This window comes from Barbus barbus, assembly GCF_936440315.1.
Source record: "Barbus barbus genome assembly, chromosome: 14".
Taxonomy (NCBI): domain Eukaryota; kingdom Metazoa; phylum Chordata; class Actinopteri; order Cypriniformes; family Cyprinidae; genus Barbus; species Barbus barbus.
In genome coordinates this window covers 14,977,992-14,994,410 of record NC_136742.1, presented here as the reverse complement: position 1 = coordinate 14,994,410, position 16,419 = coordinate 14,977,992, and the positions used below count along the sequence as shown (strand labels likewise).

Genomic DNA, 16,419 nt, shown 5'->3' with positions numbered 1-16,419 from the left:
ATGGGCTTTTCAGCGCAAACATATCCATTGTGCTGAATTATCTGTTGTTGAAAGTTAATTTAAGGTTTAAAATAAATTAAAATATTTTATGAGAGTAGGAACTTTAAAGGGATAACAGCGTGTAATTGTCTGTCTGAATATAAACATGAGACGCTCCATAACGGCCTTTTACAGGATAAAGAAATGACGAGGTGACTGTGATCAAAGTAGTTCCTGCAGAACATTACTCTTACCTGTTGGTTAACACTGAGTTTGTGTTTTTATTCGTCTTTATTATTATCTTTATTATTTTAATTTTTAATAGAGGTTTAAACTATATTAAATTTTTACAATGCTTAACAAATTTATGTAAGTTTAACAATGTGTTTATGTAAGGTTTGTGCCACTGCTGCTCTAAAGTAACAGTATTGGTGATAACCAAAATCATTTTTCGGCTTTCTGTACTGGTTAGTACTCCAATATGTGTAAGCTCTTTAGTAACAGTAGTAGGCTATTTTTAATGCTATAATATCATTATTGCTGTTATCTATGAAAGAAAACCAGAGCACTTATTTTTTCTTGTATTTTTTATTTGAGTATTTTTTTTTTCGCGATACCCAATTGCAGTCAAAAAGTACATAAACAATACCAGCAAGAATGCAAGCTGTTATGAGGACATTTTTTATTATTATGTCTAATAAATGACAATATCATTTTTAAATTTAAACAAATTTTTGACAAATTTCTAAAATATGTTTTCTCTTTATTATGCTAAGTGGTCTAATAAATTAAGCACTGTATGTTTTCATAGCATTCAGTTGTCACGTTTGTTTGAAGGACATTGGGCAGAATGTGGAATAGTGTTTTTTTTGGTCAATATTTTTTTAATCCGATTAATCGATTAATCGAAAGAATAATCGGCCAACTAATCGATTATCAAAATAATCGTTAGTTGCAGCCCTAATATTTTTAATATTTTTATTTTATTTTAATATTTATTATTTTAATTAGTTTAGTTTAAATTTAGTTTAGTTTCTAATTTTATTTATATGCTTTTGTCATTTATTAGTTTTTTTTTTTTTTTTTTTTATATATTTATATCTATAGCTTTAATTTGAATTTAATATAGTTTGTATATTTAGTACTTAAAATTAAGTTAGTTGCCAAGGCACCATTTCTAGCACCAGTTTTTTTATGTTTTATCTAATATTTTATATTTTATTTTATGTCAGCTTAATTGTAATTACATAAAAAGATTTTAAAAGATTTAGTTTTAGTTAACAGTAAGAACACTGCCGATAACTAAAAAGTGGCCGATATTAAAATTCTATTCTATTTTGTCTTAATAAATAAAAAATACAACACAAAATTAGGCATCACAACAATTTTAATTTATAGTATGACAAAAGGATAAATATTTTGACATTTGATAAAGATTACATTGTGCAGAGTAATTATTAGAGGTTTTAACAACTAACTTTAGGTGAACATTAGGGACGGCAAAGGTAATCAAAATTGTTGAAATGAGAAATTTATATATTTAGAATAATTTATCCAAAAACAATAATTAAAAGATAAATTCTAATATCGATCAATAACCAATATTGTGCATCCTTAGGAAAAAATAAATATCTACATTTACAATAATATGATCTAGATGCCAGTAATTTGAGTTTAACTGGTTGTACATGGAATAGGGTTGGGTTTGGGTCAGGGCCTGGCTAGGATAATGAACCCCTGATAAAATGATCACCATTCTGTTAAACCCAGTTTGGCCTGGCCTCTCAGATGGGAGTGTCAGTGTGGAGAGGAATGCTCATGCTTTTGACTGTTGTCTGTGTGTATGTGTACGTGTAGTTTGTGCAAGTGTCGAGAGGGGGGATGGTGGTCTCATTGTCTGCAGAAGATGTTTGACAGGCTGTCTGCAAGGGGGAGCAGCTATTCAAATCTCTTCATCTTCTCCTCCTGTTTTTCCTTCTAAATTACCTCTGACAGGAGGGAGTGTGGAATCTGAACCCCAGCTTTGGGTTCACGTCGTCGGAATCCCTGCCTGGCCCGTGCCGTGAAGCTCATTATGGTCTTCCATCCAGATTCTGTGTTCCTTAAAACATGAGGGGGAGACCTAGCTGTTAGCTTGATAGCTACCACCACCCTCATGATTAATGAAGGGCTTTTCTCACAATTGTAGTGTTTCTCAACACCTCTTTTGAAAGCTTCAGTCTATATCTCACTCTTCAGGTCTACGAGTCCTCATGCTGGGAAGCACTCAATGGTTCCCCAGTGCTCCTCTCCACAATGTTGATTTAAGAAGCTATTTTAAGTGCAAGCATTATGAATTTATCGGTGTGTGAAATGTGTGCTGGCTCCATCCCAAATGACACACTTGATGTGGAGTGGCCTTGTGGTCTATACTTCTGCGCATTCATGAAATCCACAAGACCGTAGACTGTCCTATTTGTCATGTTAGGTTTGAGAAGGGTGCTCTTTTTAAACCTTTTGTTAACCTTTATGGACTTCATAGTGGAATATTTCCCAACAATCCTTGCGAAGGACAGTGAGGACTAATGTTGTCATTTGGGACGCGTCCATTATTTCTCAAGCTTTAGGCTAGGTTTGTCCCTTCTTCTTTTAATTGAGAATTTTGTTCTGGTATCATCAGTATTGATTGACAATAAAAGCTGGTTTTATTAACCAGACATCAAGTGTAGACTTAAAAGACAGTAAGGGGTTGATACTGTCATTTGGGACATGTCCATTATTTCTCGATTTCTAGGCAAGGATTTACCCCTTTATGTTAATTGAGAGTTTTGTTCTAGGATCTTAATCAACCTTAAGAGCTGGTTTTATCAACTAGGCATCGAATGTAGACTTGGAAAATGGCAAGGGCTAATGTTGTCATTTGGGACATGTTCATTATTTTTTTTTTTTTTCTTTTGTAGGTTTGACCCCTTTTCATTTAATTGAATGTTTTGTTCTTGTACCAGTTGTTATTGACCATTAAAGCTGTGTCTGTCAACCAGGCATCAAGTGTAGACTTGGAGGATGGAGAGGGGTTGATGTTGTCATTTGGGACACATCCATATTTCTTGATTTCTAGGCTAGAATTGACCCCTTTTCTTTTAATTGAGAGTTTTATTTTTGTATCATTATTTATTAACTATTAAAACTGGTTTCATCAAATAGGCATCAAGTTTAGTCTTTGAAGAAGGCGAGGGATAATGTCATTTGGGAAACGTCTGTTGTTATTTTTTTATTTCTAGGGTGGTTTGACCCCTTTTCTTTCAATTGAAAGTTTTGTCCTGGTATCCGTATCTTTTGATCATAAAACCATTTTTATCAACCAGGTATCACTGTTTGCTGCTCAATAATATCAATCTGTGATGGCCATTACTTGATAGCTTTTCACACTGACATTGATTTGCAGCAGCAAATTGACTGGAACATATTCTTTTCAATGACGGTTGGTGATTTGTAGTGACATAAGCAGCATCAATTGATGATGCCACAAAATTGAGTAGAGGATACCTTATGCAAATAAACAATGAATGCAACAACTATCAATGGGAATGAAAGAGAAATCGAGTAGGAATGTGACTCAGTGACTCTGTGACCTTTGTGATTTAATCACTGTCACTGTAAACACTTTTTAGTTGTAGAATTGCATTAATTGTAAATGTTTCAGACAAGTGAAATGGCAGGCTTGAAACCGATATCACATAAAGCAGATTAACACATGGCCTGTACATGTGTAGTAAAAAGCCGCTACCCATGAATGCCCTGTTGTCAGCTTTCTGAGAGAAAATCTGATTTGGCAGTCACTCCCAGAACGGTCCCAGGGCACTGCGTTCTAATGACATTTGCACCCCAGAAACACTCTTGTTGACTCGGTTGGATACAGTCATGTACAGAATCCAAGCAACCAATTTAAACATAGACCACTGAGTTATTTTGTTTCATTTTTATTTTATTAAAAGAGATGTAAATTGTGGAAGATACTGTTAGACTAGGGATTGCATTTATTCTACTTTAACTGCCGCTGTGTCAGTGAAGCAGTTGTGTGAGATTTTATTTTACTGTAAATTATGGCAGACATTGTTGGAGTTGGGATTGCAAGAGCTTGCACTGTGGCAGTTTTGGCAGTGTGTAGTTAATATTTACTAGTGCTGTTTTATTTTATTTTATAAAAACAGAACTGTAAATTGTTGCTGACACTGTTTAGAGATTATAAGAGTTTATTCTGCTTTAACTGGATTTTCAGTGTAATCGTTGAAAGCTTTTCTTGGTTTGGGATGTTTCCACAGCTCTTGTCATTCTTTAAGAAACTAGGCCAAAAGAGGCATTAATTGCACTTGACTGTGTATGCCGCTGCTAACCTAATAATTGTGGACTACTAATAATTGCCTTTATTTAATGCTTAATGGTTTTCCCAGTGGGTTGAATACTCAACAGAGAACACAGCCAGATTAGTTAGTGATTTGTTTTGTTCCACACCATATATTATAATAAAATGTAATTGGCTACGTATATGCAGTTTTAACCTTTTTCTGTGCTGAATCCTATGTGTATAATTTAAAGTCTTCCCTATCTAATCTGGGCATCACTCCAGCCAAATTATCAGATTAAGTGCACTTAGTTTTTGCTGAGTAGGAGCCGAGAAGAGAAATGGAAAGATGGAAAGAGAAAAAATAGAAGGCTAAAACGGTAGGACAGTTGTACAGGCCTTCCTGATGGGGTGAGGGGTGTTCAGCCTGTCACAGTGGATAAAGTCACCGCCGGTATGTCCTGACACATGGCTCTCAGTCTTTCTACATTTTCTTTCATTTCTTTCTTATTCTGATGACCTGACTCACTGGAAGAATGTTTATGTTGACTTCCAAACCAACACTAGACACTAAATGTCACTATATCTCCACCCTTTGTCTGCAGGTGTATTGTTACTGTAGTTGGTTTACAATGACTTGGGTGTGTGTGACCGTCTTTTATGCACAGAGCAGTATGTAATGAAATATGTGAACGGATACAAACATATAAGTGTTTTATGGCACACAAACAGCACTTTCTATTCAGTAAATCAGAATCCAGATGATGTAAGCTGTTTACATCTAGATCTTGGGTTTGGACTCTGTTTTGTGTAGATTAATTACCAACTGTATGCACATACAATTTGTAAATTAGAGAAAATAAGGGTTAATAGCAAAACCGGATAATTATTCCAAAATTTATTACAGTTCAGATTCAATGTAGCAACCCAATTATCTCTTTATTTTCTCTATGGAGCGTCTGATTCGCTGTAGGTGTTGTTGTTGCTGATTCACTTACTCACTACTTGTGCATGTGGAGCGAAACAGTCTTTGGCACTGTATTTTTCAAGGAAGATTGACTCATTCTGTGACACAAAAACAACAGAAGCAGTCTAACGAGTGTTGGATTCAAATGCAGACTTGAACCCAATTACCATTAGTGCCCTGAGGACACCGGAAGAGTGACAAGAGGGTGCGTGGTTAGATGGCAGTGGGGTTGCGCAGAGCTCGGCTGGCTATGTGCGGAATGTGGGCTGTCAGGACAGGCCCACGGGGAAGATAAACCCTCAGCAGGCCCAGAGGTGAGCGAGTTGAAAGATTAATGCAGCTACTGTATCAATGTGAACACTAGTGGGATTACAGTAGCGATCTACACTAAACTTCTTTGTATAAATCCCTCAACAGTATCCCTCTCCCTTTTTATTGTCACAAGTAAAAGGTCTTAGTAACTGAAAATGCTTAGTAACTGTGCTTCCTGCTTGTACATATTGGCCACTGAAAACATGTTTTCAATGTTGACAAAGAAAACGATATTTGTAACAGCAATAAGTACTTCTGAAATGCTTCTTCTTCCTTCTAAGGACAGTGTTGTCAAGAGTTAGGGAAGCTACTATGAAACCGTAAGCGTACAAGCTATGAGCTACATGTGAAAATAAAGAGCGCAACAGTTTTGTTTTGGAAGTACAACTTCCATTAATTTTCTCCACTGGGTAATTGATTTTGAACAATAACTTCTAAGTCTTTAAAGACAGACTTACTGTGAGCTACAAGATCAATGGCATAGCTTATGTTGAAACCACCTGCCTGCACTGTACTGTTTGGTATGTAATAGAAAAGGAGTCAACACATTAAATTGAGAAGAAAATTAAAGCGGCTGTTTACTTGACAAAAGCAAAGCAAAGCAAGGCAAGTCAGGAAACAATTCTCAATTGTCACTGAAAAAAATGGGAAAGAGTTAAACTTAAGTTGCGTGCACAAGGACATAAATCTGGCACCTCTGCCCTGAGACGGCACACCTATGTTCGAAGTTCTATGTACTTAAGTTAAAGTTATGTAATATTTTGCTTTGGCTTATTTAGCTTACTTAAACTGTTTGTTAACAGTTGGTTATTGCACACTGAGTCCAAAATTTTTGTGTGCGTTTTTCCAGGTTTTTTTTTCGTATTCCTCAAAATGCATGCAACGGATGCGAAAAACGCAGAAATCGAACCTGATGCAAATTTTTTTAGGACAGACGAAAGTTTCAGAGGCAGTGTGTAAACGTGATTGACAATGTGAGGTCATATTTATTTTTTAACGTGCAAAAATTTCGGACTGGGTGTGCAATGAGCTTTAAACTGTTTGTTTAGTAAATCGTTTGGTGCTTTTGTATCAAGCAGTAGACTACTTTTAAAAACTGAGGTGCTGCTATTGTGCTTTTGTTTTAACGGTTAATGTTTTATAACGCTAAATACCCAATGTTTTTTTCACATGTGGTGCTTTTGGTTTAGCATTAGTTCATCTTATTTAAATGCAATCATGTTTAAAGTCTGCTATTCTGGATGTTATGTTGAACGAATATTTGAGTATTTGTGTAGCCGACATTTTCACAAGCTCTGAGAGAATGTCCGCGGGAGCGGGCGGGAGTGGACACAAATATTGTGGGCACTGGCGGGAGTGGAACACGCAGGTTGCTGGAGCGGGCTTACCAACATTACATCTATCTTCGGAGGGGGGGGGGGCCGCTTACCCTAGCTGTGTTTGAGTAGCTTTACTAACTATGCTATATAGACTGTGATGTGAAGTGTTGATTTGCTTGACAAAAGTAACTTTTTCGGTACCGTGACAGTATAGCTACAATCTTTTCAAAATGGTTAAGCGGTAGTGTCACTTTTATCTAGTTACTTCTCAACACTGGTTGTAAGAGCGGTGACATCTGTCATGAAATGTGTTTTTCTCACTCTATCACCTTCACCGGCTTCCTGTTTATCTTCTTCGTACAGGCTCATTTTTCTGGTTGTTCAATTGATATGTTGACATTCTTTCCATTTTGTTGGAAACTTTAAACAACAGGGTTAATGTTTAAAGAACGTCATCTCAAGGTATTTTCGATTTTTATCATATTTACTTTTGAGCCCTGTGTTTTAAGGTTACCAAATGGAACAATTACAGCCCGCAGACCATTTCTGATTCTCCTGATAGTATCTGTGTTTGAAGTCTCAAATGTGTCTCAGTAAACATTTAGGACCGCTTGTTCCTGCTCATGTGTCTTCCAGCTAAGTACACCTTGCACCTCTATGGAAATAACAAGGAAGTGATTTACAGTAAACTCTTGATCCCATTGCATTTGCCTCAAATGCTGCAGGCACATACAATAAAGCCTCTATCACAATTTATGTCTTTTGCATCAGCAGTAATTACTTATTGCTTAATCATAATCTGTAAAAGATTAAGCGACGGCCCCTGTGGCAGTCACATGGCAGAGCGGGGGTTTGTTTTTTACTTTATGCAAAGCAGTCAGGTCACATGACCAGCTCTGTTTGTTGTGTCAGCTGAATAAGAAGAAAAGAGAGATTCTAATGTGTGTCAGCAAGTCATAACTCCTCTACACAATGGTTTCAGTTTGAAATCTGGCCTGTTAAACGACAATGCGTGAATGCAATAACACTGAGGGAATTAAAATATCATGTTAATAAACTAAAAATAATCTCTTTCTGTTGACCGAACATAGTAAACATATTTTATGCATAACACTTAGGTTGGTTTGCTTTCACTTTTGACCTCACTGATACTTAATGATACAAATTTTAGATTAGCAAGTTGTCAAAATGTAGAAATTTAGGCTGCTTATAAATATGTGCCAAATGTTAAACAGTGGTGGAATCAAATATAATTTTAGGATGTATGAGGGCAGGTTATAGCCTCTAGGTTGCATGCTTAGTGAAATGTTTTGTGGTTTAGTTTAGTTACACAGGTGTACATTATAGTACACATTACACAAGTAATGTAATGGCTTGGGCTTTCATCGCTTCTTCTGGGACAGGCTCATTAATCTTCATTAATGATGTAACACATGATGGCAGCAGCCAAATTAACTCAGAAGTCTACAGAAATATTTTGTCTGACAATTTACAGAAAGATGCAACCAAACTGATTGGGAGATCCTTCATCATGATAGATAGTGGAAGATAATGACTCAAAACATAGTGTATAGTTCATCAGGGGTAAGAAGTGGAAGGTTTTAGACTGGCCAAGTCAATCTCCACACTTAAACCCTGTAGAGTATGCATTTTACCTGCTAAAGAAGAGACTGAAGGGAGTAACCCCCCAAAACTGAAAGAGGCTGTGGTGAAAGCCTGGAAAAGCATCACAAAAGAAGAATGCAAACGTTTGGTGATGTCAGTGGGTCACAGGCTTGATGCAGTTATTGAAAGCAAAGGATTTGCAACTAAATATGAAGTCTTTTTCACTTTAATGTTAATTCTATCTGTTCCAATACTTTTGGTAACATGAAAAATGGATGGGTTCAAACAAAAGGTGCTATCTTCTAAGTTGTGTATCAGATCCAGATGAAAATACCTGTAAATAAAAGCTGAAATGTTAATCTCTCATCTCATATTCATCTTTTGATGTCAAACCCAAATGTTTTCAGTCTACAGCAAAAATAAAGGAATTGGCCTTACTGCTCCTATACGTTTGGAGGGCACTGTATATAGTGTATTTTTTAAACCAAAGGCTATGACTGATTGACTCTGTATAAAGACATTTGTGCTTGTGTCTGATGACAGTGAGAATGTCAGACTTTGTAACAGTTGTTTATTCCACTTTGGTGAAAATGGAGATGATTTATGCGCAATGAATCCTCATTCATTTCATCATCTCTTACTGTTGCAGTTCCAGCCATAACCACCTTCTTGGTTAGGGCCACTTGCAACGCAGCTCTCCAAACACCACTTCGGAATAAACCACAGCACAGATTTCCAAAAACTGGGCAAGACACTGAAAAAAACCCCAAAGACAGACTGGATTCGCCATATATGACGCAAAAGTCCCAAATCCACCCAGTCCATGTTATTTACAGTAAACATAGACCCTCAGGGTTTTGGAATTATTTTAGGAATATCTTAATGGTTTTCAAAACTTGAGGTAATAAAGCAATAAACAAAACGTAACCCTCAATATATTTCTGATTTAAAAAAGAGAAAAAATCCCAATGGTATAAAAAATAAGCTGAATTAACTTAATAATATTAATTAATACAAAATAATAAGTAAATCATTCATTAATTAATAAACTCAAAAATCTATTAAACAGTCATTTAACAGATGTTTAAATATTTCTACTGCAAAAAATTAAATTTGTGTGAACACAAACTGTCAGTTGGTGGCATCCCTGGCATCAGAGAGACTTATTACTCACTGTCAAGTCAAACTGTTTTGATGCTAACCTTATGGTCTAATGCTGTTAAAGGTTATTTTATTATCGGCTTGGAGTCAGTCAGAGGTTAGGCAGAGAATATGAGCGAGTGTTGTTGGAGTTTCCTCACTGTACTCCAGGGCCACAGGTCTCTGCCACAGGGCACATGTATTGATATCGCACCACAGATAGGAAGCAATGCGTGGCGGCTCGTGATCTTTTGTGGACTGAGGGATGATCTCAGAGTTCACCCATCCAGATCGCTCCTGTCGGTATGCAGGATGTCAGTAAGTGCAACCAGACGCTCTGACTGCTGGGTGAGGCGAGTAATGGCTCAGCTGGATTAGTATTATGTTGATGGGGTTGGTAAGATTGAAAAGAAGTCTTGTGCTCACCAAGGCTGCAAAATAGATTTGTTTTAGTTTTATAAATACCTTGACTGTCACTTTTTAACAGTTTAATGAGTCCTTGCTGTATTAATTTCTTACACACAAAAATTGTACTACTTCTTGCATATTTTAGTAAAGTTTTCCTAAGGATAAAACATATTACATACAAAACTCGTTTGAAGTTTGCCGTTTCAGTTGGGATTCGACCGACTCCAATTCCAGGGAGGGGCAGCTGGGAATTCCACTGTGGCAGTGGACTGGTGGAGGGGTGTTATATTCAGCTGTACTCCAGCTGTGTGGATTTATATTGGTGACCGACAGGCGGTGAAGGGGCATCGGTGCCAGACTCGCCCACTCAAGGGAAGACTTGGCTAGGAACGTCTACATCTCCACCTACATAACTTTCTCTCATCCACTTTATTTTTTCTCTTAAGTTCCTCGTTCTTAATTTTTCCTCACTCTTCTTTTGTCAGGGTTTTAAATGGAAGTGCTGGCCGTTTTCCTATAGTGTGTTTTTCAGTGACCTCAGGGCAGCCATCTGTGATCAGAATCATCTTCCTTGGCCCACAGGGCAAACGGTTCCTGACTTTATCGGCGCTGACATGCCTCACAGGTGTTTGTACACACCTGCACGTCTGTACGCCTGTCCAAAGCAGAGAATCTTGCTGGTTTTGCAGATTCAACGTTGCAACCGTAGTGTTCATTATTCAGGCCATGTGTTGTTTGTTTGTGGTTCCACACCCAAATGCAAAGCTGTAAAAACAGCTGATGGACCTTCTGTTGCTGGGCTTGAGTGACAGATGTTTCTACACAAAGAAATCTGTCGTACACTAATTGCTCTTACAGCAGTTGTTCATATAGCATTTTTGGAAAGTATGAACATGAGAGGCTAGTCTTGGATTATTAGGTTTATGGCAATAATGGCAATGGCAATAGATTCAGTGTGGTTTAGATTGATTGATTAATTTATTAAAAAACACAATAAAATAATAATGTAACTTTTTAATCCTTTCTTTGAACATGTTTTGAATTAAAATACATTAAATTTTTTGGGGCAGAATGTCAAAAATGACAGGGTGATGCAACTGTCCTTATATCATAATGGAAAAAATAAATAAAAATAAAATTCTTAAAAACAATAATAACAATTTTATATATTTTAAAAGTGTGTGTGTGTGCTTGTGTATAATTATGTATAATTGTATAATGAAACTTTTTTTTTCAACTTTTGCTTAAAACATATATTTCAATATAGTATTATACATCTTATTTTTTTATATCTAAGACCTTTAAGTATATTATCATTTACTTTTTAGTATTATTATTATTTTTATTTATTTATTAAGTTTTACAAAACAATACAAAAATTGCATATCTAAAATACTGGCAGGTGTTTTTTTATATAAAGATAATTTCTTTTATTTATTGTAAATACATATATTGTGACTTATTTGTCATTGACTCAGTGAAGTGACTTAACTTGCAGTCTCCTGTCCTCTTATATGTCATGTGTGGATCTTATAAAAGGCTTCTTATTTTTGTTTGTGGTCACTGGAACCCAGGATTTCTTTCTATTGGCCTAAATATCGATGTGGCCCAACACATGTGGATGCAAGCTGTGTTAATTTGCACAGCCTCTGTAATCCTATGTAGGGAGTGATGCATTGTGGTCCGTAGTCGCTCCTGTGATGTGGTTAGTCTGATGATTACATTCTCGTTGTGTGACTACTTGTGGTGTTGACTAGGCCTAGGGGAGTCTTTCTGGGCTGACGTCTTGATTTAGAGTTTTAGATGAAGCAGAACTGTTAGATCATCGGGTTGTTGCCTGGACTTTATCAAGGCTGATGAAAGTCTTTGTCCTGAGACAAGACCTCATGTCTTGACAAAAGTTTCTTTTTTTGTTTTCTTATAGGGCTGAGTGACCCAAGCATAGCTCTCACCTGGGGGAGGACCAGCACTCCCTCATTTCCATCATCCCTTGAGCCCCCACTCTGAAGCAGTCATGGCGCCACGGAAACGCGGGGGTGGAGGGCACGGTGTGTCCTTCTTCTTCTGCTGCTTCCAGAGCAGTGACCACCCAGAGATCACCTACCGTCTGCGGGAGGACTTCGCCCTGCAGGCCATGGAGCCGGCGCTGCCCATCCCCAGCTATGACGAGCTGGACGCCATGTTCTCAGAGCTGGTGGTAGGTGCCAACTTCTAACATTTCTGTATAGTTTTATCTCTGCTGACTTCTGTCAGATAAGACCAATGCATCTGACTTTATTTCAGGGATAGATCTATATCGGCCAGGACGATTACTCTTCCAGTATTTATCATTATATTAGATTATATTATATTATATATTATCATCCAAAAGTTTGAGGTTGGTAGAAATCTTTGGTAGCATTATATATGTTTTTACTGTCACTTTTTGATAAATTTGATGCATCCTTGCTGAATAAAAGTATTAATTTCTTAAATTCTTACTGATCTCAAACTTTTGAACAGTAGTGTGCATTATTATATTATATTAATATTTATTTAGTTATTTATAAATATTTAACATTTATATTAATACTACTTATAATAATAAAGTAAGCATTTTTATCATCACACTAGTATTTTTATGTGTTGCATGTGGAGCTAATTAACGAAGAACCAAAGCATTATTTTTCACATACTCAGTCCCTCCTAGTTTGTGCTCTAATTTAGCATAATTAAAGAGCTGTAATTGATCCATCAAACGTGTTGTCTTTTATCTTTGCTTGAATAGAAATCGCAGCAGTGTGGTGTGCTGCAGACTTTGCCTCTCTCTCTTGTCTCCTCCAACTCTGCCAGCTTCCACTTTGCACATCAATGGGTTCCATTGAGTGGCCTTGTGTCTTGAACTGCACTGCAGAGTAATTGCTTGTTTTTGGTCTGACCTGCTCTTAACCTCCCTTTCCCTGTACTTGGGTTCGAATTGATGTACAATACAAAGCAGCAGCAGTTGCTCTCTTTTCACAGCCCTCATAGAAAGATGTCATGCTCTCAGCACGCGCCGTTCTGGCAAGTTATTATTGCGTTTGTAAACTGGTGTTGCATAACTGGCAACCTGCCTGCTTATTCACATGTTGTTTTTTATGAAAAGTAATATTATGTTTTGAGAAGATACCTGGGTAATTATTTGAAATACTATAGCTGACATTTATTTAGCTTATTTAGAGGTTATTATGCAAATTTCCCTTCATGTCAGGGCTTGGCAAAGTCTTCTTAAAAATTCATCATATTCAGCACACTGAGTACATTAGAATTGCAAAAATATTCTTAGAACAAAGGGGCATTTCAGGGTAAAATGAAAATAATGAGGTACATGAAGGGGAGTTTCCATGTGATTTAGCCATGATATGTCTTTTTTATAGAATTAGATTAGGTCTTTTGTGTTATGATTGGCCCCAGAAATGACATTTGAGACTCAACCAAAATTATTGCGTTATAATTCTTTAGGGATAGTTCACCCAAAAATTTAAATTGTCATCATTTACTCAATCTCATATTTTTCCAAACCTGCATGACTTAGAAAAAAATATTTTTAAAGAATGTAGGTTACTGGTTACTTTTTTCCATACAATTTCAATAAATGTGGGCATATAAATTAGAGATGCACCGATTGCAATTTTCTTGGCCGATACCGATTTTTGCAGATTCCGATTTTCTTTCTAAGAACTATAATTGACAGCATGTACAAACAAAAATCTATGCAGATTTCAATTTACATAATAAAAGAAATTATTAAACATTACAATTCCCCCAATCTGGACTAAGTTACAGATTTTCTCTCACTTAAGAGGGGAAGTTGTGGCTTAATGGTTAGAGAGTCGGACTCGTAATCCAAAGGTTGCGGGTTCGAGTCTCGAGCCGGCAGGGATTGTAGGTGGGGGGAGTGAATGTCCAGCGCTCTCTCCACTCTCAATACCACGACTGAGGTGCCCTTGAGCAAGGCACCGAACCCCCAACTGCTCCCCGGGCGCCGCAGCATAAATGGCTGCCCACTGCTCCGGGTGTATGTTCACGGTGTGTGTGTGTGTTCACTGCTGTGTGTGTGCACGTTGGATGGGTTAAATGCAGAGCACGAATTCCGAGTATGGGTCACCATACTTGGCTGTATGTCACTTCACTTCACTAAACAACTCTCAAAATAAAGTGCTCTGTGAGTGGAAAGAGGAAGAAATGGCTAACGTAAAATGAGTTGCTGTATGTAACAAAACAGATGCCATTTCCCACTGTTTTTCCCCCTAACCTTATTAAATGTCATCTTTCACATCAAATTCTTACTTTGTTTCAATTAATTCAGTTAGCATAATAAGAAACTGTAGAGTTGTTACTATTCAAATAAAATTAGTATGAACAAACTGCTGAGGAAACAGAAGTTGCATTTGAAGTGGCATTAGATGCATTTACACAGACAGTTTGATGAAGCGGAGGTGTCATAAATGCATTTACACTGCAAAATTTCAAAGGTATAAATAATTTTATAAGATTAATTATAATATTTATATAATTTTTTTTGACTAAACAATCAACACCAGTAGGGTGGCAGCAAGTATCTGTTTTAATGAGTGAGTCATTATTAATTCATTCAACCGAGTCATTCAAATGGCTGATTCATTCAGAAACAGGCAAGTGACTGTTCTTATGAATGGGCCATTGAATCATTGACTCGCTCGTTTCGTTCAAAAACGTGGATGCATTCAGTAACGAAACACCGCTGTGTGTTGCTCGGAGACACACAACAGTTCTGCTGTGGCATGTATAAGTGGTCCACGTGATTGATTCGTCATAATTACAATCTTCAGCGAGTAGAATTCAGTGAGCATATCAGTCTGATAGGGCATTGCTATTTCTCTCGTGACCACACCAAGGAGAGCTAGAGTGGATGTCATGATTTTCATTGAATAATGACCTGAAGTTTCTGAATATTTCTCACACATATTATCATATAACTTCAGAAGGCTTAAAAAATGTTGCACATGACATTTGTGGTGTTTTGTATTCTTTTCGAAGCTCCTTAGCTATGTTTACATCAAAATTTGCGAATTTAAAAATTGGAATACCGTATAAAACATTCGCAAATTAAAGCACTGTTTCCATCTTATGCGTTCAGTAAAACAAAATAGTTGCTTCTTGGGAAACTGACGCAAACTATAAGTAATAAATATGGAAGTTGAAGAAATGGAAGCCTATGTAGCCTATGTAGAATGCACAGATAAAACAATAACAAAAGCTGTCAAATTATTTTGGGTTTAGAGGCGTATGGAAAATGTGTGGGAAAGTAATCGTGAGAGACAATTCTGGGAGGTAATTATACAAAATCATTTTGATGACAAAGTTAAATGACAAAAATAACATTTTAAATGGTGTGCATTGAGATTGGTCAGCTGGTTAGTCCAGTTATCCAGACAAAGAGCTGTTGAGTCTCATGATAATTTTTTTTTTGTGCATCCTGGAATCAATTCTGTAAATGTTTACATCATGTTATGCACATATCTTCTTATCGGATTTAAAAAAATTGTCCATCTCATTTAAGCACAGAAATTGTTTATGCACATATTAAGATTTTATGCACATCTTGGCCTTTCCATTCAGTTTTTTTTAAGTGATATCCCAAAATGCGCATCAAAATATGCGAATGGAAACAGCTCTTGTAATTGCATGGAAAAGAGGGACACATTTCTCCTTTTGTGTTCTACGGAACCAAGAGGTTTGGACAGGTTTGGAGCGAAATTAAGGTAAATACATAATGACAGAACTTTTATTTTCAGGTGAGCTATCCTTTTAACTAGTTATGCCTTCAATAAACCACTATATTGTAATAAATTACTTCTGTTAAACACTTAAACTATTTTCATTGATGTAATTCGAGAGTTATCCAACTGTATTCTCCATTAGAGTGCAAGTTTATTTTAATCAAGACTTGATTTGACAGCCCAATCACTTACAGTCTACAATAGAGGGTTTATGTTCTACAGTGGACGTTTTCCTCATTATGAGTGCTGAAAGGTTTGCTGTGGTGATAGATTGATGCACACAGCCCAGGCTTTAATGTTTGTTCTGCAGCTGAATGCTGGGGCTTGATGTGGCGTGTTGGGTTCAGATAAGGCAAGGTGTGGTTTTCTGCATGAATGGAACATCCTGGTTGTAGTCTGGCAGCCCTTGACTGTAACAAAACACTGTACGGGGATGCCGGGGATGTCTAGACTTTCTGCTGACTGTGCAGCTCATTTCCGCTAAAGGCCAGGGGATTCGCAGGAAGATGAGAGATGGAAGAGACACCAGGCCGGATGAGAGGAACAGCAGTTCTTCCTCTCTCCTGCATCCCTGTGGAGCATCAGGGA

General features: G+C 36.9%; 2 protein-coding genes across 5 annotated transcripts in view; both read left to right on the top strand.

Moving 5' to 3' along the window:
* The window catches only part of LOC306880185 (creatine kinase B-type-like), a 985,569-nt gene that overhangs the window by 389,532 nt on the left and 579,618 nt on the right, over positions 1-16,419 (top strand). The gene's annotated exons all lie outside the window — the stretch shown is intronic.
* The window catches only part of LOC306880240 (disheveled-associated activator of morphogenesis 1-like), an 89,939-nt gene that overhangs the window by 30,534 nt on the left and 42,986 nt on the right, over positions 1-16,419 (top strand). For all 4 annotated transcript variants that reach the window (XM_079433626.1, XM_079433623.1, XM_079433625.1 and 1 more), the window contains exon 2: positions 11,976-12,248. In XM_079433626.1, the coding sequence (XP_079289752.1) occupies positions 12,066-12,248 (183 nt within the window). In that variant the 5' untranslated portion in view covers positions 11,976-12,065. The remainder of the gene's footprint in view (positions 1-11,975; positions 12,249-16,419) is intronic.